The sequence below is a fragment of the Narcine bancroftii genome, chromosome 1 (assembly GCF_036971445.1).
Source record: "Narcine bancroftii isolate sNarBan1 chromosome 1, sNarBan1.hap1, whole genome shotgun sequence".
Lineage (NCBI taxonomy): Eukaryota > Metazoa > Chordata > Chondrichthyes > Torpediniformes > Narcinidae > Narcine > Narcine bancroftii.
Genome location: NC_091469.1, coordinates 104,614,455 through 104,635,030, shown reverse-complemented (window position 1 = coordinate 104,635,030; position 20,576 = coordinate 104,614,455). Strand labels below are relative to the sequence as shown.

The 20,576-nt window shown below is 44.3% G+C and overlaps 1 protein-coding gene across 5 annotated transcripts in view; it reads left to right on the top strand.

Annotated features, from left to right (window-relative positions):
* Window positions 1-20,576, top strand: part of LOC138762103 (discoidin domain-containing receptor 2-like) — a 132,150-nt gene that overhangs the window by 95,370 nt on the left and 16,204 nt on the right. For 4 of the 5 annotated variants that reach the window (XM_069935432.1, XM_069935421.1, XM_069935441.1 and 1 more), the window contains exons 8-14: window positions 3,672-3,927; window positions 5,995-6,204; window positions 6,498-6,655; window positions 15,336-15,534; window positions 17,885-18,129; window positions 18,856-18,977; window positions 19,307-19,504. In XM_069935432.1, the coding sequence (XP_069791533.1) occupies window positions 3,672-3,927; window positions 5,995-6,204; window positions 6,498-6,655; window positions 15,336-15,534; window positions 17,885-18,129; window positions 18,856-18,977; window positions 19,307-19,504 (1,388 nt within the window). The remainder of the gene's footprint in view (window positions 1-3,671; window positions 3,928-5,994; window positions 6,205-6,497; window positions 6,656-15,335; window positions 15,535-17,884; window positions 18,130-18,855; window positions 18,978-19,306; window positions 19,505-20,576) is intronic. The other variant, XM_069935448.1, reaches the window with a different exon arrangement.

The window sequence follows — 20,576 nt, the reverse complement described above, 5'->3', positions numbered from 1 at the left end:
CAAATACTGATCCCTCCATAATGTTTGAGACAAGATACTTTTTTCCTTTATTTGCCCTGTGCTTTGCAGTTTTAAATTTGTAATCAAATAATTCATTTGTGATTAAACTGCACATTCCAGATTTTATCCAAGGTTATTTGTATATATTTTGGTTTGACCATGTAGAAATTACAGCATGTTTTACACATACTTCACCCATTTCAGGGCATTGTAATATTTAGGACATAACAGTGGTATGTATATTTGTCATGTTTAGTACTTTGTTGCATTTCCCTTCCATGCAATGACTGCTTGAAGTCTGTGATTTATAAATATCACCAGGTGCTGATGCTCTGCTAGGCCTCTACTGCACCCACCTTCAACTCCTGCTCATTTTGGTGGCTTTTGTCTTCAGCATGTGGAAGGGCTGCTCAATTGGATTTAGATCAGGTGACTTACTTGACCATTCAATAATTTTCCAGTTTGTACCTTTGGAAAAACTCCTTTATTGCTTTAGCAGTATGCTTTGGATCATTGTCTTGCTCAAAGATGAAGTGCCATCCAATGAGTTTGGAGACACTTGCTCAAAAATGAGCAGATAAAGATGTTTCTATACATCTCATTATTCATTTTGCTGCTGCCATCACCAGTTACATTGTCAATGAAGATAAGAGTACCTTTAGCAATCATACATGACAGATGTGATAGTATGCTTTGGATCTTGGGCAGTTTCTTTATGCCTCCACACTTTGCTCTTGCCATCATTCTAACCCTAACCTGAATCTTGGTCTCATCTGTCAACAAGACCTTTTCCAGAATTCTGCAAGTTCTCTTAAATACTTCTTGGCAAACTGTAATCTGGTCATCCTCTTTCTGTGGCTAACTAGTGGTATGCACCTTGCAGTGTAGCCTCTGTATTTCTGTTCATGATCTTCTATGGACAGCAGACGTTGACACATCCACACCTACCCCCCTGAAGAGTGTTTCTGATCTGTCAGACAGGTGTTTGGGGATTTTTCTTCATTATGAGAATTCTTCTGTCTGTCATCAGCAATGGAGGTCTTCCTTGGCCTACTAGTCCCTTTGAGACTACTAAGCTGACCAGTACTCTCTTTCTTCTTAATTATAAAACGATTGATTTTATAATCCTAAGGTTTGAGCAATGTCTCTTAACTGTTTTATTGTTCGACTGCTACAAAGAAACACACATGCTGTGTGGCAGGTTAAGCTCATTCCTTTATTAGGGCTGGAAAGGCTGTTTTAATACTGTTCAAATTCCTGCCGTTTTTTGCTGATTGAGTCAGCCATATGAATAACAGTAGCGGGCGGGAACATCAATGCATCCAATGGCATTTTTGGGTTGTTGGTCTGATGCTGCCCCAGCTTCTACCCCCACCGGTTTGTTGTCCTGGGAGTCGCTTTAGCGATCTCTGTCCATATCTGCTGCCGCGTGATGTGCCGGCCCGATCTCTGCAATTGCGAGCCGCCCCATTATACTTGTTTTTCAGCCTCATAATGGCTTTTTGACTTTCATTGGTACAATTCTTATCCTCATTTTAAAAAATGGCAACATCTGACTCCAAAAGTGATGAAAAGCTTAGAAGCAAGCCTAATTCTCTTATACCTGCTCCAATGAAGCAGTTAAACACCTGAATAGTCATAAACTCCCATTAATCCAAATGTCCCAAATATTATGGTGCCCTGAAATGGGGGACTATGTATAAAAAGTGCTGTAATTTGTACATGGTCAAACCAAAATGTATACAAATAACCTTGAATAAAATCTGGAATGAGCACTTTAATTACATGTGAATTGTTTGATTACAAATTTAAAACTGTGAAGCACAGGGACAAATAAAGGAAAAAAATGTCTTTCCCCCAAATTTAGAAGGCATTGTATATCCACATTATTTTATAGAGGGAGAGAGGAAAAAGTCAACTTCAAGAGGTTACAGCAGTTGTTCTCAACCTTTTCCTTTCCTCTCACTTTAAGTATTCCCTATGCCATCAGTGCTCTGTGATTAGTAAGGGATTGCTTAAGGTGGAAAGAAAAAGTTTGAAAACCATTGCTTTAATAGTCCCTAATTGACTTGTGTGCACGGTTTCATAACTCCAAAGGAAATGAGCCAATGACCATTTTTCTCAAGCAAAATATTTCAGTAACGATTGGGTCTAGAGCAGTGATTCTTAACCTTCCCTTTCCACTCACATACCACCTTAAGCAATCCCTTACTAATCACAGAGCACCGATGGCATAGGGATTATTTAAAATGGTATGTGAGTGAAAAGAAAAAGGTTGAGAACCACTGGGTTACAGATATTGCGATCTGGAGCAAAATGACCCTTTACTGGAGGAACTCAGTGGGTCCTGCAGCATCCGTGGAAAGATGAGAAATTGCAACATTTCGGGTCGAGATCCTTCATCTAGATTTGGACCTGAGCTGTCCTGTTCCTGGTTCTGTTTTTTGTGTCTCACTTCATTGAGTTAAATCCAGTGCATGAATGGCAGTCCTGCACTGAACTCTTACATCAGGTTGAACACAAGAAAAAGGAGCAGGATTAGGCCATCCAACTCTTTAACCATGCTTTCCCCTTCATCAAGATCGCAATCTCCTTATAGCTGGTCTCGAAAAATAGCTGGTTCCTGACCCGAAGCGTTGACTGACCATTTCCCTCTGGCTTCTTGTCATTCACTCAAGATTTCAGCATATACTGTTCCTCACTATTTTATACTCCTGCATCATTTATCCCTCGATTCCCTTCACGTCGAGAAATCCATCCACCTCTTTTATAAATGAACCCAATCACTGATCCTCCACTGCCCCTCAGTTCCAAAGATTTGCTATATAAATGTAAGGCTGTTTGCACTTGAGTTGTCCCAGATGACCATTGTAGACTCGGGATTGTTGCTCATGAATGATCATGTGAAATTTGTAAATGGGCATCATATCCATTGGACGTGCTGATGCCACCCTCTCCACCCCTGTGCAGCAGCCTTCACCTCTCCTCACACTGCTTCACTCCCTTCATGTCCCCTCCCCCTGTGCCTTGTCCCTTCTCCCAACCCTTCTGCTCCTCACCCTTCTTTCCCTCCTCGCATTGACTCCTCTCCTGCTTCTCATGACCTTCTCCCTACTGTGCACCCTGCCACTCATGCCACTCACCCCTGCCCCTCTTCCCCTCACCTCGTATCCCATGCAATTCCATACCCCTTCCCTCTTCTCCCAACTCTGATCTCCTTTGTATCTCTCAGCCCCTCCCTGCTGACTAGTCCTTCTCCCCCTTTCCCAGCACCCCTTAGCCTCTCATCCTCCCTTGTGCTTTGCTTTTCTTATGAACTCTTCCTGCCTCTTGACGCTGGTGATTCTCTCCTCCTGTTTCCCCTTCCTTCCTTCCCTTCTGTTGCCCTTTCCCTCTCCACTCCCATCCTTCAATTCCCATTCCCCTGTTGTTTCCCAGTATGTCTGCCTTATCCCCTATTATCCTTTTTACTTCCCATCTTCCTCTCCCACTCTCCCTTCCTTTCCCTGTCACCCTCTCCCCTCCTCTTTTTTCCACTGATTCACATGAGCCCTCCCTGCAACTGTGCTGGGTCCTAATTCCCTGCCCTTCCCCCTCATCCTTTCACTTGGGCCTCGCCTGCACTTTCCTCCCTGCCCCCTCACTCTCACAAGCACTTTCCCCTTCTCCAGGTACACTGCAACAACCTGTATACGAAGTCGGTGAAGATTTTCCACCAGGTGGAGTGTTCCTTCAAGCAGCAACTGGATGCCAACTGGGAGCTTGACTCCGTGGGTGTGACTACAGTGATGGATGACAAGAACCCCAGTGCCCGCTTCGTCATTGTGCCTCTGGGACAACATCTGGCCAAGGTGATTCGTTGTCGCTTCCATTTCGCCAGCCGTTGGATGATGTTCAGCGAGATTTCCTTCCAATCATCGATTGCAGGTGAATGTACCCAGAGCAAATCAGTTCCGTAAAGATGATGTGAGGGTGGGAATAGGGATCCAGTTGATCTTCAAAGGACCAGGAGAAGGCCATTCTGCCCATCATGCCTGCTCCACCACTGCTGATCATGTGACCTCAGTACCTCACTGCTTCATGTTTGCCATGCTTTCTCCCATCTTGTCATGACTGGGGAAAGATGTCCCACCAATGGTGACCCAATGATGTACAGCCAGTCAAGACCTGATGATCTGCCAACCATGGCCTGCTGATCTCTAGCCAGTCATGGTCTGATGACATTGGCTGGCCACTGCCATTTATGGGAAAAGCACAGCAGGTCAGACAGCATCTGTGGGAGGAGAAGCAAATAATGTTTCGGGTTGAGGATCATATATCAGAACTGAGGAAGGAAGTAAATAAGTTATTCTAGATCGCAACATACAGGGGGAGGGAAATGTGGAAGAAAGGAATTTCTCTGAAAGGGTGAAATGATCAAGTAGGTAAGAAGTTGACCTCCTTTAGTTTATGTTTGCCCCAGTTAGGTATTGATAGTATTTTGCTGCTAACCTTAAATATTAGCTATTTTCCCATAGATGTTACCCAACATGCTAAGTTTTATCCAATATTTTCGACTTTATTTCAGATTTCTGTCATCTACGGTTTTTTTTTTAAATATCTACTGCCTCTTTGATCCAAGGGGGGGCACTGGTTGTGTATAGTGGGGTGGTGGAGGGGGGGGGGGGGGGAGTTGGAGGACAGGATAGGGCAGATTCCCACATTTGTCAGGTGATGAATTTTGGGACATGGACTGCTAACAGGACATGTTCAATAAATGGTGGGGACCTCAGGAAGTGCAAGTACAGAAGACTTCCACGTGCAAGCCTCACTACGCCAATCCCATTTGCCTATGTAAGGTCCGTATCTATGTAAACCTTTAGGCCATAATACATAAGGGCAGAAATAGGCTATTCAGTCCATTGAGTCTGCCCCACCATTTAATCATGAGCTGATACATTCCCATTCTCTATCAGAAGGATGTTTCCTGACGTGGAGGCCTGCAGAGAGCGGGAATGATTGGATAGTATGGGTGTACTCCCACTGGAATACAGGAGGATGAGGAGTGAGGTTATTAAAATCAGTGCGGTTATTAATAGGGTAGATCAATGGTTCTCAACCTTTTTCCTTCCACTCACATACCACTTTAAGTAATCCCTATGCCATCATTGCTCTGTGATTAGTGAGTGGGAAGGGAAGGTTGAGAATCACTGCTCTAGATCCAATTTTTACTGAAATATTTTGCTTGAGAAAAGTTGTCATTGGCCCATTTCCTTTGAAGTTATGAAACTGTGCACATAACGAGACAATGAGGTACAATTAAAACAGTGGTTTTCAATCTCTTTATTTCCATCCACATACTATCTTAAGCAATCCCTTACTAATCACATAGCATCTATGGCATAGGGAATGCTTTAAGTGGTATGTGAGTGGAAAGGAAAAGCTTGAGAACCGCTGGGGTTGATATTCATAGACTTTTGTGTTGTGTGGAGGAATCCAGAACCAGTAGGGCACAGGTTAAGGTGAGATGAGAGAAACTTGAGTGGAAAGTCTTTCACCTTCAGAGTGGTAGCAAAATGGAACGAGCTGCCAGAGAAGGTGGTGGAGGCAGACTCAATTGCAACTTTTAAGAGGAATTTGGACAGGTAATTGGATAGGAAAGGGTGAGAGGTACAGGAAAATGCAGGCAAATTGAATTAGTGTTGCTAGGCAACAAGGACAAGCTGGGCTGAAGGAATCGTGTGTGCTGTAATTCAGAGCACATCATGACTATTCACCAGATTGTTCCTAGAAGGAGACAAGAAAATTGGCCAATGCTCACTGGAATTCAAAAATTCAAGAATTGATTTCTTTGAGTCATAAAGAATGGTGGATCTCAGCATCTCCCCTCTCCTGGCTTCCTCACTGTTCCTCTGGGCTCTACTGAAGTTTAGAAACTTCCTTTGTTCTTTCCTCGTGCTTATTTAATTGGAAACTTTTGATGACGATTTAATTTTTGTTTTCAATCCCTTACAGATTTGGGAGATGCAAATCCTTCAGTGGAGTTCTCTCAACCTCCCTGGAAGAAAGACTGTTCTCAAACTTCAACAGGTTCTAGTACTCCCAGGTTGGACATAGGATGTGGCTTGGAGCTGAGAGTCAGCTCTCTCCCAACACAGACCATAAAAGGATCTCCAAGCCCTGCTGTGGGAAGCACTCTTGGTGGTCTGACCAGTGTAGGCCTTGGTAAAGACATCTTGATGCTTGCAACACTCACCTCTTGCACCTGCTTCTTCACACCTTGCTCACTGACAGATCCCCCACATGCTGCTTCTTGAATATTGTCTGCTCTTTCTACACTTTCTCCTTCGGTTACGATCTGCAGTCTCCTTGCTTTCTTCCTCCTTGCCGCTCATTCTGCATACTGCTTGCAGGTACGTTTGCATTGATGTGGGGGGGAGGGAGTGGAGACAGTACTGGAGTGGGCACACTGTACCGTGCCCTGCATTGCTCACTCTGGTGTTTCTTTCCCTCTGCAGACAGTTCTCCTCCGCCCACTGTCATCAGACCAATGGACAAAGCCGAAGACAGCAAGACCTCCATCCTGATTGGTTGTTTGGTGACCATCATCCTCCTCCTCCTCCTCATCATCATTATCATCCTGTGGAGGCAACACTGGCAGAGGATCCTGGAGAAAGTGCGTTCCCCCTTAGTCCTCCCTTTCCCCCACTTTCACCATATGCCTGCCTCCCTTTAATCTTCCACCCGCTTCCACTGCTGCCTCTCCCTTCCCCCTGCCACCCTGAACCCCTTCCAAATGCCAGCCCCTCTGGGGAATGTTTTCTTATCTTGTTCTGCTCTGATTTAGCTTTTTCTTTCATTTGTCCTCTTTGTATTGACCCTTCACCCATAGAACATTACAGCACAGAAACAGCCCTTCTAGTCTGTGCCGAACTACTTTTATTGCCTAGCCCCACTGACCTGCACCCAGTCCATAGCCCTCATTCCTTTCCCATCAATGTACCTGTCCATATTCCACTTAAATGTTAAAATTGAGTCAACATTCACCACTTCAGCTGGCAGCTCATTCCATACCCACACCACTCTCTGTGTAAGGAAGTTCTCCCTCATGTTCCCCCTAAACATTTCCCCTTTCACTCTTAATCCATGTCCTCTGGTTTGTATCTCACCTACTCTCAATGAAAAAAGTCCATCTACATTTACTTTGTCTCTCCCCTCATAATTTTAAATACCTCTATCTCCCTCATTCTTCTACACTCCAGGGAATAAAGTCCTAACCTGTTTAATCTTTCCCTGCAACTCAGTTCCTGAAATCTAGAAAACATCCTAGTAAATCTTCTCTGCACTCTTTCTATCTTATTGAAATCTCTCCTGTTGTTGGGTGACCAAAACTGCTCACAATACTCCAAATTTGGCCTCACCAAAGTCTTATACAGCTTTTAACATAACTTCTCAATACTTTGATTTATGAAGGCCAATATGCAAAAAGGTCTTTTTACAACCCTATCCACCTGTGATGCCACTTTCAGTGAATTATGTTTCTGTATTCCCAGATCCCTCTGTTCTACCGCATTCCTCAGTGCCCTACCATTTACTATGATTTGTCCTTTCTTGGTTTGTCCTTCCAAAATGGAACACCTCATACTTGTCTACTTTAAATTCCATCTGTCATTTTTCAGCCCATTTTTCCAGCTGATCCAGATCCCTCTGCAACCTTTGAAAACCGTCTTCGCTGTCCACAACACCTCCAATCTTAGTGTCATCTGCAAACTTCCTGATGCAATTTACATCATTATCCAGATCATTGATATGGATAACAAACAACAATGGTCCCATCACTGATCCCTGAGGCACACCACTAGTCACAGGCCTCCAGTCTGAGAAGCAATCATCTACCACTACTCTCTGGTTTCTCTCGCCCAGCCATTGCCAAATCCACTTCATTACTTCACCAAGAATACCCAGTTTCTCAACCTTCCTGACTAACATTCTATGCAGGGCCTTGTCAAAGGGCTTACTAAAGTCTATGTAAACAACATTCACAGCCTTTCCTTCATCATCTTTCTTGCTAACCTCCTCAAAAAAAACTCCTGAGGTACCACGACCTCCCACGCACAAAGCCACATTGACTATCCTTGATCAGTTTCCGCTATCCAAATAATTGTATATCCATAGACATAGGAAATAGGTGTAGGAGTAGGCCATTTGGCCCTTCAAGCCTACACTGCCATTCATTATGATCATGGCTGATCAGTACCTAGTTCCTGCCTTCTCCCCATACCCCCTAATCCCCTTGGCCACAAGGGCCAAATCGGGCCTACACTTAAATATTGACAGGGAACTGGCCTCAACTACTTCCTGTGGCAAAGAATTCCGATCTCTTAGAACACTTTCCAATAATTTACCTACTACTGACGTCAGGCTCACCGGCCTATAATTTCCAGGGTTATCTTTGGAGCCTTTTTTAAACAACAGATCAACAAGAACTACCATCCAATCCTCTGGCACCATACTCGTGGCTAAGGACATTTAAAATATTTCTGCCAAAGCCCCTGAAATTTCTACACTAGCCTCCTTCAAGGTCCGAGGGAATATTTTGTCAGACCCTGGTGATTTATCCACCCTTATTTGTAAGCACTTCCTCCTCTTTAATCTGTACAGGTTCCATGACCTCACTGCTTGTTTTCCTTACTTCCCACGACTCTGTGCTTGTTTCCAACCAAATACTGATGAAAAAAAACATTTAAAACCTCTTGTGGCTCCATACAAAGCCGGCCACTCTGATATTCAAAGGGATCATTTGTGTCCTTACTATCTTTTTGCTCTTAATATACCTGTAGAAACCCTTAGGATTTTCCTTCACATTAGCTGCCAAAAGCAACCTCATGTCTTAGCCTTACAAATTTATTTCTTGACGTTTTTCTTGCATTTTGTATACTCTCAAGCACCTCATTTGCTCCATGTTGCCTATACCTGTTATACACATCTCTCTTCTTGTGAACCCTTTCCCCAATATCCCTCAAAAACCAAGGTTCATTATGCCTTCTATAACCTTGCCTTTGATCCTGACAGGAATATACAAACTCTATACTCTCAAAATTTCACCTTTGAAGGTCCTCCACTTACCTCATACATAGTTGCCCGAAAACAATTTATCCAAATCCATGCATTCTAGATCCTTTCTGATTTTCTCAAAATTGGCCTTCCTCAAATTTAGAATCACAACCTGAGGCCCAGACCTTTCCTTCTCCATAATTAACTTGAAACTAATGGTATTATGATCACTGGACCCAAAATGTTCCCCTATACATCTTTATGTCACCTATCGTGTCTTATTCCCTAATAGGAGATCCAGTATCCAATTCTCATTGACTATTGGGCGGTCTATAATACAAACCCATGAGTGTGGTCACACCTTCCTCGTTCCTCAGCTCCAACTCTATAACCTTAGTAGTCAAGCCCTCTGATCTGTCCTGACTGAGCATAGCTGTGATATTTTCCCTGACAAGCATTGGCATTCCTCACACTTTTGTCCCCCATTCACACACTCTCATGTTGTTCTACCAATGCTGTATACATCTCAATGGCACCTGGTGCACATTCTCTCTCCCTCTCCATCTCTATTCAGCTGTACCATAGAGCACCCTCAATACCCAATAGCATGGAGATGCATGAGAGCTCTGTACCCTTGAACTGTTTAAGGTCTTTTGATATTAAATGCAACATAACCATCTGCACTCTTAAGATCAATAGAAGGGGTACTTTTCTGTTCTGTTCTCTGCTGAAGCAATGTTCCTATAGAATATGAGGGTGGGTTATTATACTCTGCTTTACACACAGATTGTAATATCACAGAAAGATACCAACCTTTGGAGTCTCCTGTGGCTCAAGCTGTCAGCCTATCTTCCCTTTTGAACACTCCAATTGAATCTGGCTCTACTACTCCCAGGGATGACGACTATTCCAGATCTTAACCACATACTGCATTGGTTATTTTTTCTCTGATGATGTTTGGTTCTGTTGCCAGTCACCTGTATTCTTCATTCCCCAGTTCTTGACCCTCCTGCCATTGGGAACAGTTCCTCTCTCTGCCCTCCACGATTTTAAGCAGTTTCATTAGATCTGCTTGTGATCTCCTCCACTGTAAGGATAACAAATTCAGTAGCTCTAGTCTATTCATGTGATTGAAGCCCCTCATCCCTGGGATTATCTAGAACTATCTCCAAAGCCTTCACATCTTTCCCAAAGTGTGCCCAGAACTGGATTTAATATTCCAGTTGTGAGAAAAACCAGTACATTTTAAAAGTTTATTAGAACTTTGTATTCTGTTTCTAGTTATAAAAGAAGATTAGAGAAACACAAAAGCTGCAGATGGTGGAATCTTAAACAAACAAAGAATTGCGGGAGGAACTCAGCTGGACAGACAGCATCCATGGGTAGAAATGGTCAGTCATTGTTTCAGTTTGGGACCCCTGATCGAGACTAAGCTAGAATAAGTAAAATTACATTTACAAAGGGGGAAAGAAGCTGGGAGAGGAGTCCACAAGTGATAAAGTGAAGGATAAAAGGTGTCAGAGGTGGAGACACAGGTAGACAGCAAAACCATTGAGAAGGGGGGGAGTAGAGAAAAGTTAGAGAAGTACAGGAGTAGGTAAAGAAGAGATAGGAACAGTGGAATCAGATAGGGTGGAGTTTTGAATGTTGATGCCTTCAGGTTTAAACATACTGAGCTCTCTTAGTTGTGAAAGAAGGCTTCACTGCACCTTATGAAGGAACTTAAGGTTAGTGTTAGATCCAAAAATGGAGAGACATAAAACATCAATTGCTGTCTCCATGGATGCTGCTGAGTGTTTCCTGCATTTTCTGGTTTTATTTCGGATCTCCAGCATCTGCATTTTTTTAAATCACTGCCTGCCCCAGGCTATTTAATCTGTTGAGGGGATATCATGGTGTGTGGTTTGTAGTTGGTTGATAACTCATGCAGAAAGAGCAGGAGTTAGCCATCTGGCCTTTCAGAGCTGTACCATGCTTCACCAAGGACATGCTTCTATGTCATTTTCTTGCCCTTTTTGGTGTGTTCCTTAATTCCAGACATGTATAAACTCCTCCTTTATTTGAACTTTGGCAGAGTGGTGGCTATTTTGGTCCTTGTTCTGTGTTGAGATTCAGACGATAACCTATTTGACCCATTTCCTGTGCAGAACTGGGGCAACAAGTTTAGCATAGTGGTCAGTGCAACGCTTACAGTGCCAGCGACCCGGGTTCAAATCTGGCGCTGTCTGTAATGAGTTTGGACGTTCACCCTATGTCTGCGTGGATTTCCTCTGGGTGCTCTGTTTTACTCCCACCCTTCAAAACATACAGGGGTTGTAGGTTAATTTGGGTGTTTGGACTTCTGGGCTCATGGGTCAGTAAGGCCTGTTTCTGTACTGTATGTCTAAACTTAAATTTAACTTATTGAAAATCTATCAAAGATTTCAATACATCATATCCACTAATTTCCCTATATCTATATCACAAGTCACATTCTCAAAGAACTCCAGTGGATAAGCCAAACGATGTTTTTCTTTCACAAGTTCATGCAGGTTCTGCCCAATCTTGTTATTCTTTTCAAGGGGTTTTCTCCATTATAGATTACAGCATCTTCCCAACCATTGGTTGGAAGTTAATAGGTCAATGTATCACAGATTTCTTTCTCTGCTGGTTAAAGGGTGTTACCAAATTTTCTACCCTTCCACAACGTATCTAGAATCTTGGGAATTTTGGAAGGTAGCAACTAGATCATTGCTATCTCTAAGCCCATCTCTTTCAAAATGTAATAATCTTTGGGATCTAACCTTTAATTTCATCAGTTTCTTGTACTATTTTTCTGGGTGGATTGTTATGATCCTTGCGACATTTTCTGTTGACCATAAGACATTAGAGCAGAAGTAGGCCATTCAGTCTTCCCTACATTTAAATCATTGCTGATCCATTTTCCCACTCAGCCCCTCTGCCCAACCTTCTCCCCATAATCATTGATGACCCTGACTAATTAAGAACCTATCAATCTCTGCCTTAAATACACCCAATCACATGGTCTCCACATCTGTCGGTGGCAGCAAATTCTACAGATTTACCACCCTCTGGGCTGAAGAAATTCCTCCGCATCTCTGTTCCAAGCAGATTCACTTCATTCCTGAAGTTGTACCTTCTTGTCCTAGAAGGGGAAACAACATTTTGACATCTTCTCTGTCCATGCCTTTCAACCTTCAAAATGTTTCAATGATATCTCCCCTCATTCTCCTAAATTTCAACATTTGTTTTAGATGTGATAGATCAGGGGGTAAAAAAGGAGGAGGAGTTGCTCTGCTTGTTAGGGAGGACATTACTGCCGTGAGGTGGCAGAATGGTATGGAGGGATCGACCAGTGAGGCTGTTTGGGTGGAATTGAGGGGTGGAGGAGGCAAGAGGGTGCTAATAGGGGTGTATTACAGACCACCAAATGGGCCAAGGGAATTAGAGGAACAAATTTGTAGGGAGATAACGTATATGTGTGAAAATCATAGGGTAGTGATCATGGGAGATTTTAACTTCCCACACATTGATTGGGATACCCATATGGTTAGAGGGCTGGATGGGCTGGAGTTCGTTAAATGTGTTCAGGATTGTTTTCTAAATCAGTTAGTAGAAGAACCGACTCGGGATTGTGTAATACTGGATCTCCTGTTAGGGAACGAGCTAGGTCAGGTAGCGGACATTAATGTTGGAGAACCAATTGGGTCTAGTGACCATAATTCTGTTAGTTTTAGGGTAGTTTTAAGGAAGAGCAAGGAGAGGCCTAAAGTTGAGGTTCTGGATTGGAAAAGAGCAAATTTCGTAGGAATAAGAAGGGATTTGGGGAGTATTGAATGGGACAGGATATTTTCAGGTAAGGATGTTAATGAAAAATGGAGGATATTCAAAAAAGAAATTTTGAGGGTACAGAGTAGTTATGTCCCAGTCTGGATCAAAGGAAAGGCTGGAAGTCATAGGGAGGCTTGGTTTTCGAGGAATATTGGAAATTTGGTTAGGAGAAAAAGGGAGGTGTACAAGAGGTATAAAGAGCAGGGAGCTGAAAATTTGAAGGAGGACTACAAGGAGTGTAGAAGGAATCTTAAGAAAGAAATTAGAAAGGCCAAAAAAAGGCATGAAGAGGCTTTGGCTGACAGAGTAAAAATAAATCCAAAGGGTTTCTATAAGTACATTAAAAGTAAAAGATTAGTGAGAGATAAAATTGGACCCCTTGTAGATAGCGAGGGTAGGCTGAGTGAGAAGTCTGAGGAAATGGGGGAAATTTTGAATGATTTCTTTGCCTCGGTATTCACTAGGGAAAAAAATGTTGAACCAGTTGAAGTAAAGAAAAATAGTGGGGAGGTCATGAAGCATATAAGGATAACCGAGGAGGTAGTGATGGCTGTGTTAAAAAAGATAAAGGTGGATAAATCTCCCGGACCGGACAAAATATTCCCTAGGACACTCAGGGAGGCTAGTGGACAGTTAGTGGGGCCATTAACAGAGATATTTAGGATGTCACTGGCCACGGGGGTGGTACCAAAGGATTGGAGGGTGGCGCACGTGGTTCCTCTGTTTAAGAAAGGGTCCAAATGCAAACCTGGGAATTATAGGCCTGTAAGTCTGACGTCTGTGGTGGGCAAGTTGATGGAAAGTGTTCTGAGGGATGCTATTTACAAATTTTTAGAGGTACAGGGATTGATAGGGAGTAATCAGCATGGTTTTGTCAGGGGTAGATCATGCTTGACAAACCTGATTGAGTTCTTCGAGGGGGTTACAAAAAAGGTTGATGAAGGGAAAGCTGTGGATGTTGTCTATTTAGACTTTAGTAAAGCTTTTGTCAAAGTTCCCCACAGGAGGTTAGGAAAAAAGGTGGAGGCATTAGGTATAAATAAAGCGGTAGTGAAATGGATTCAGCAGTGGTTGGATGGAAGGTGTCAGAGAGTAGTGGTAGAAAATTGTTTGTCCAATTGAAGACCGGTGACTAGTGGAGTTCCTCAGGGTTCGGTCCTGGGTCCATAATTATTTGTTATATATATTAACGATCTGGATGTAGGGGTGGAGAATTGGATAAGCAAGTTTGCGGATGACACAAAGATTGGTGGTGTTGTGGACAGTGAGGTAGATTACCATAGATTAAAAGGTGATTTAGGAAGGCTGGAGGTGTGGGCTGAGAAATGGCTGATGGAATTTAATACAGATAAATGTGAGGTGCTACATTTTGGAAAAGCAATTTTAAATAGGTCATATACATTGAATGGTAGACAATTGAGGAGTGCAGAGCAACAAAGGGATTTAGGAGTTATGGTAAATAGTACCCTCAAGGCTGATACTCAGGTAGATGGTGTGGTAAAGAAGGCATTTGGAATGTTGGCCTTCATAAATCGGAGTATTGAATTCAAGAGTAGGGAGGTTATGATGAAATTGTACAAGGCATTGGTGAGGCCAAATTTGGAGTACTGTGTACAGTTTTGGTCACCAAATTATAGGAAAGATATAAACAAAATAGAGAGAGTGCAGAGAAGGTTCACGAGAATGTTGACAGGATTTCAGGGTCTGAGTTACAGGGAAAGGTTGTGCAGACTGGGGCTTTTTTCTCTGGAGTGTAGAAGATTGAGAGGGAACTTGATAGAGGTGTTTAAGATTTTAAAAGGGACAGACAGAGTAAATGTGGATAGGCTTTTTCAATTAAGAAAGGGGAAGATTCAAACTAGAGGACATGGTTTAAGATTGAAGGGGGAAAATTATAAGGGGAACATGAGGGGAAATTTCTTTACGCAGAGGGTGGTGGGGATATGGAATGAGCTTCCGGCACACGTGGTCGAGGCGGGATCATTCATTACATTTAAGGAAAGACTGGATCGTTACATGGATAGGAGGGGACTAGAGGGGTATGGACCGGGTGCTGGTCAGTGGGACTAGGAGGGTGGGGATTTGCTATGGCATGGACTAGTTGGGCCGAACTGGCCTGTTCTGTGCTGTAAGTGGTTATATGGTTATATGGAATACAGGCCAAGAGCTGTCAAACGGTCGTCATAATCATTTCTTTCCTGGAATCAACCTTGTGATTCGTGCCACAGGCACTCATGAAGGTCATGTCATTGGGTGAACCCTCTCCAATGTCAGAACATCCTTTCTTAAATGAGGAGCCCAAAATTGTTCACAGTACTCCAAGTGAAGTCCCACCCGTACCTTATAACATCACATCCCTGCTCTTATGTTCCATTCCTCTTGAAGAGTGTTGAATGTGTTGCTGTCATATGAATTCAGTTATTTTTTGTGATGGTTATGGTTCATGCTTAAAATTCTGCTTGTTTCTGAAGGCGCCGCGGAAAATCCTGGAGGAGGATGTCACCGTGCGCCTGTCACAAAGTGATGATGCCGTTGTCATTGGCAACCAGACTCAGATATTCCAAACTAATCCCACATATGAGCGTGTTTTTCCATTGGATCTGGAATACCAGGAACCTGCCAAACTACTTCACAAGCTTCCAGAACTTCCTCAGAGTGCAGAGGACTCTGGTTAGTACCACATACTCAAAATTCTACTCTCATCGGCCGCATTCCAGGTCCTCAGTCTCCTCCATGATTAACATTTCACATCTGGCCCCTGTTCCTGGCCCTATCACACCGGCTGCACTATCACACCGGCTGCACATCTGGCCCCTTGCTCATGGCCCCTCACAAGCTGCACATCTGTTCCCGCCATCAGCAGCTCCACATCACCATAAAGCTTGGCAAGAACTAAGCAGAAAGGTGGGAATGAAGAAGACCATCTCCTGTGGAGCACAGCCACATCGTGATGGATGGTGTCATGGAGATGAGCATAAGACATTATGAGAGTACCCTTCATCCTGTTATGTTATCCAGCTGCAAATTTGTTACCATCACCCACGGCACAAGAAGACTGATGGTGGCTGCCCTGATCACTGTCAAAACTGCACCTGTCTCCAACAATCTTCCCCAGAACTCTATCCCACGGGCCTTGCTGCCCCTTCTGACTGACATGCTATCAAGTCCATTATCATATGTCTACATACTATATACAACCTGATGAAACAGTGTTTCTCCGGAGCACTGTGCACACACATAATAATCACATAAACACAGCAAGATATAATTAAAAAAAATATTTATACATATTTTGGAATGATTTACTTGGTTACAGGATACTGTTCATCAATCTCACAGCCTGAGAGAAGAAGCTATTTCCCAGCCTGGCAGTCCTGATTTTGATGTTCCTATACCTCCTTCCTGGTGGTTGTGGGTCAAAGATACAGTGTGATGGATAGAAATGGTCAATAATTCTTTGAGCCCTATTTAAGCAACACCCCCAGAAGAAAAGGGAGACCTCAGTGATCTTCTCAGCCATTTTGATGATCCTCTGTACTGACTTGCTGTCTGATGTTTCGCAGCTACCGTATCACACAATGATCTAGCTAGATGGGACTCTCAATTGTGCTCCTGTGAAATGTTGTCAAAACAGGGGCCAGTAACCTTGCCCTCCTCAACCTCCTGAGGAAATGTAGATACTGCTGTGCCTTCCTGATGAATGAGGAGATGGTGTAAGTCCAGGATTGGTCATTCGCTGAAGATACACCAAGGAACTTTGTGCTCTCCACTCTCTTCATGACAAGACTATTGATTTTTAATGGAGAGTATTCGACCTTCGTCCTCCTGAAGTCCACAATCATCTTCATGGTTTGAGACTCAGATTGTAGTTCTTGCACCATTTTACAAGCCTCCCAACCTCCTCTTAGTAATTGTTACCAATGAGGACCAACGACTGTTGTATCATCAGGCAAACTTGACGATTCTGTTAGAACTGAATCTGGAGTGAAGTTGTGAGTCAGCAGCGTGAACAGTAGCGGACTGACATACAGCCCTGAGGTGGGCCAGGGCTCAGCGGGCTACCAACCCAGACTGACTATAGACTTTTGATCAAGGAGTCTAAAATCCAGTCGCAGAGAGGCTGAAGGCCATAACTTAGTAACAGCAAAGCTTTGGGGAGCAGATAACGTCCCTGGTGACATTCTCAAAATGGTGAAAAATATAAACCTGCCATTTCATCGTCTATGTCTTGGACAGTGGGATGTGAGTGGGAAGGGAAGGCTGAGAATCACTGCTGTCGACCCAATTGTTACTGAAATATTTTGTTTGAGAAAAATGGTCATTGGCCCTTTTTCTTTGGAGTTATGAAACCGTGCACATAACGAGTCAATTGGGTACAATTAAAACAGTGGTTTTCAAACTTTTTCTTTCCACCCACATACCACCTTAAGCAATCCCTTATTCATCACAGAGCATCTATGGCTTAGGGAATACTTAAAGTGGTATGTGAGTGGAAAGAAAAAGGTTAAGAACCACTGGTCTAGGATGACAAAGACATAGCAGGGAACCTCAGGAATGCTGTCATCACACCCATCATCAAGAAAGGAGATCGCTTCAAGGGTTCTCCCAGAGATCCTTTCTTACAGGACCCATCTTCAGCTACCTTCTCTCAGCAGCTGATGAGCTGCTTCCTGAATTAGAACAGAGAATCTGTCCATCCAGTGACTTTGCTATTTACTAGACAGCAAGTCTTAGAAAAATACTGCAGGCAGCAACAACCACTATAAACAGCCTTCTTCTAATTCATAAAAGCCTTTAATTCCCATGAATCAGAGGACTAATGGCTATTGCTCTCCTCTAACCTGCCACCAATGCCTCTGTTGTTTTGACTCTCACAGTGAGCACAGAGTGGCTTGTGGAGGGGAGACCTAGCTGCAGTTCACTGGTGGGGCAGGGTGTGGGGGGAAGTGAGTGGGTCTAGGGAAATATTCCATCGTATCTCATCTCACTGATGGTCTAACTCTTCCTCCTGTTTGTGCAGTCTGCAGTGGGGACTACGCGGAGCCAGACCTGACCAAATCTGCTCGACACCAGGGTTTCCAGAGCATAGTTTCTCATTATGCAGAGGCTGATATAGTCAGCCTCCAGGGTATGACGGGCAACAACACCTACGCAATCCCCGCACTGGCCATGGACTCTCTCCTCAAGAAGGAGCTCAGTGTGGGGGAGATCTCTCGACATCAGCTGCACTTCAAAGAGAAGCTAGGCGAGGGGCAGTTTGGTGAGGTGAGTGTCTTGGCTCCCAAATGGTGACAAGGTTTGTGCTAGTACAGAATTCTTTCCATACAAGACAAGGTGGATGTGTGGTGGGGGGAAAAGAGCAAGAGGTGGGGCAAGTATGTGTGAGTCTGGGTAGAACATAGCCAGGAATGATCATGAGAATAAGAGCAAGGTTGAGAGTCAGACAGGGAGGTTGTCACTGAGAAATGAGAGGTGGTGTGTAGCAAGGCAGGGGCATGGTGCCTGCTTGATGATCAGGGAGTGTGTAGGGAGTTGGGGCACTGGAGGTGAGTCAGGAGTGTGGGGGTCGGGGGAGTGAGGGTGGGGGTGGGTCAGGGCAGTGGTGGTGTGGGAGAGGGAAGTGAGGGTGTATGGGGTTGGGGAACTGCGGGGTAGGGACTCAGGGTATGAGATGTCTGGGAGGTGAGGATGTAGGGGCTCGAGGCATTTAGGGTGTGGGAGGTTGGGACAGTAAGGTCTGGAGAGTGATAAGTCAGGGGAGTGGGGGATCATGGGTGTGAGGGAGTGTGGGTTAGAGTTAAGGCAGTGAGGGGGTCGGGGAAGTGAAAGGTCAGGGGAGTGAAGGTTTGAGAGGGTCAAGGGAAAGAGGGTGGCGGGGAGTGCTGGGGTGGAGGTGGGTGAGCGAGGGTGGAGTGGAGTTGAGGAATGGTGGGAGGATGGGGTGGTTGTTGCTGTCGGGCAGACAGTTGTCGCTCCGTATGCACTCCCTAGGTCCACCTGTGTGAAGCAGAGAGCCTGCAGGAATGGCTGCAGCCCGATTCCTTCCACATTGGACTCAATCCCGTCCTGGTCGCCGTGAAGATTCTGAGACCGGATGCCACAATACATGCCAGGTACTTGCACCCAGCCCACCCTGCACCGATGGGGGTAACAGCCGTAGGGGCAACTGGGTGACCAATTTCTGTGAAAGGTGAGCAGTCCGGTCCTGAGATCAGAATTCTGGCCACCTGGGATCCTGCGGATAGGTGTGGTTTTCCCAAGCCTCCGGATCATCCCTCCCACCCTGCCCACCAGCATCGAGGGTCTTAGAACAGGTGTCGTGTCAGTAATTGGTGCAGCATTTGCACCAGTGAGACCAGTGAGGCAGGGTGGGGAGGAGGGTTGTGGCAGTGGGGAGTGATGACGGCGACTACTCCCATTTAACACACTGCATCCCTTTCAGGAATAATTTCCTCAAGGAAGTGAAGATCATGTCCCGGTTGAAGGACCCAAACATTATCCGGCTTCTCGGAATCTGTATTGGAGATGACCCTCTCTTCATGGTCACTGAGTATATGGAGAATGGGGATCTCAACCAGTTCCTGTCCCAGCAAGTGCTGGAGAACCACTTCACCTTGGCAAACAACCTCCCCAGTGTCAGGTAGGAGTCACTGATCAGTGGGGGCCCAAGATGATGGAGGTGGGAGAGGAGTTAAACATGAAAATCTGTAGAATCTGGGGTTGAATGCTGTGTTCCTTTCTGATGAGCTCTGGCCCAAAACGTTGGTTACCTTTTGGTTCCTATGGAGGGTAGGTGACTTGCTGAGTTTCTTTGTTCCTTTTAAAGATGGGATTGGATTGGCCCATGGAGAGATGCAGAGTTGGTGGCCTGGAACACCTCAACACCTCAAAGAGCCACTCAGCCAATAAGTACTTTCCAAAATGTCACCATCAAGTTTACAGCACAAAACAGATATCATTTATTGTTATGTAATGAAACAGAAATCTAATATTACAAAAATTCCCTTTGGTCTGCTCTAAGGAAAAGATTTACCATTAGCCTTGCCTAATGCCACTTACAATCAGAGAAAGAGAAGCAAAATAGTCCTCCAGAGTTACAAAGTGTCTGTGGATTCACCTCCAGCGCTTCCACAGCCTCTGTAGTGTAAGGTAAAACATCATGAGATGGGAATGTGTAGGGAGTTACCCTGTACAGGGCAGTAACAAGAAGGGGAGGTGTCCTTGTACTCCTGTTAGGTAAAACATCATGAGATGGGAATGTACAAGGCTGTAACAAGATGTGAATGCATCCTTGTACTTACAAGATAAGAGAGACATTGATGGATTGAGAGGCAGGAAGCTAGCAGGGAAAGGATAGCAACAGTTTTAGTCATTGGACAAGTAATGATATGATGATGTTCTAAGCACATATCCAAGGGTATAAAAAATCACCATTTTGCTGATAACGGCAGAATGCGTTCTCCGACTAACATGTTTAGTCGCAAGTGTTACAATCCGGTAATAAAGAACAAAGAACCCTGATTTCGACTCAGCCTGGTGTTTGTCTCACTCATTCATGAACAAAGCAGACCTAACAGTAGTCACACAAGACTCCTGTTCAAACCATCAACAACGCGAGTGCAGATCCTAATCTCCAGGGCCCTTCAGCAGCTCACCTTGCCCTCAGCATTGTCTTGAATCCTAATTCCGATACCCAGTTCTCATGAGCCAGT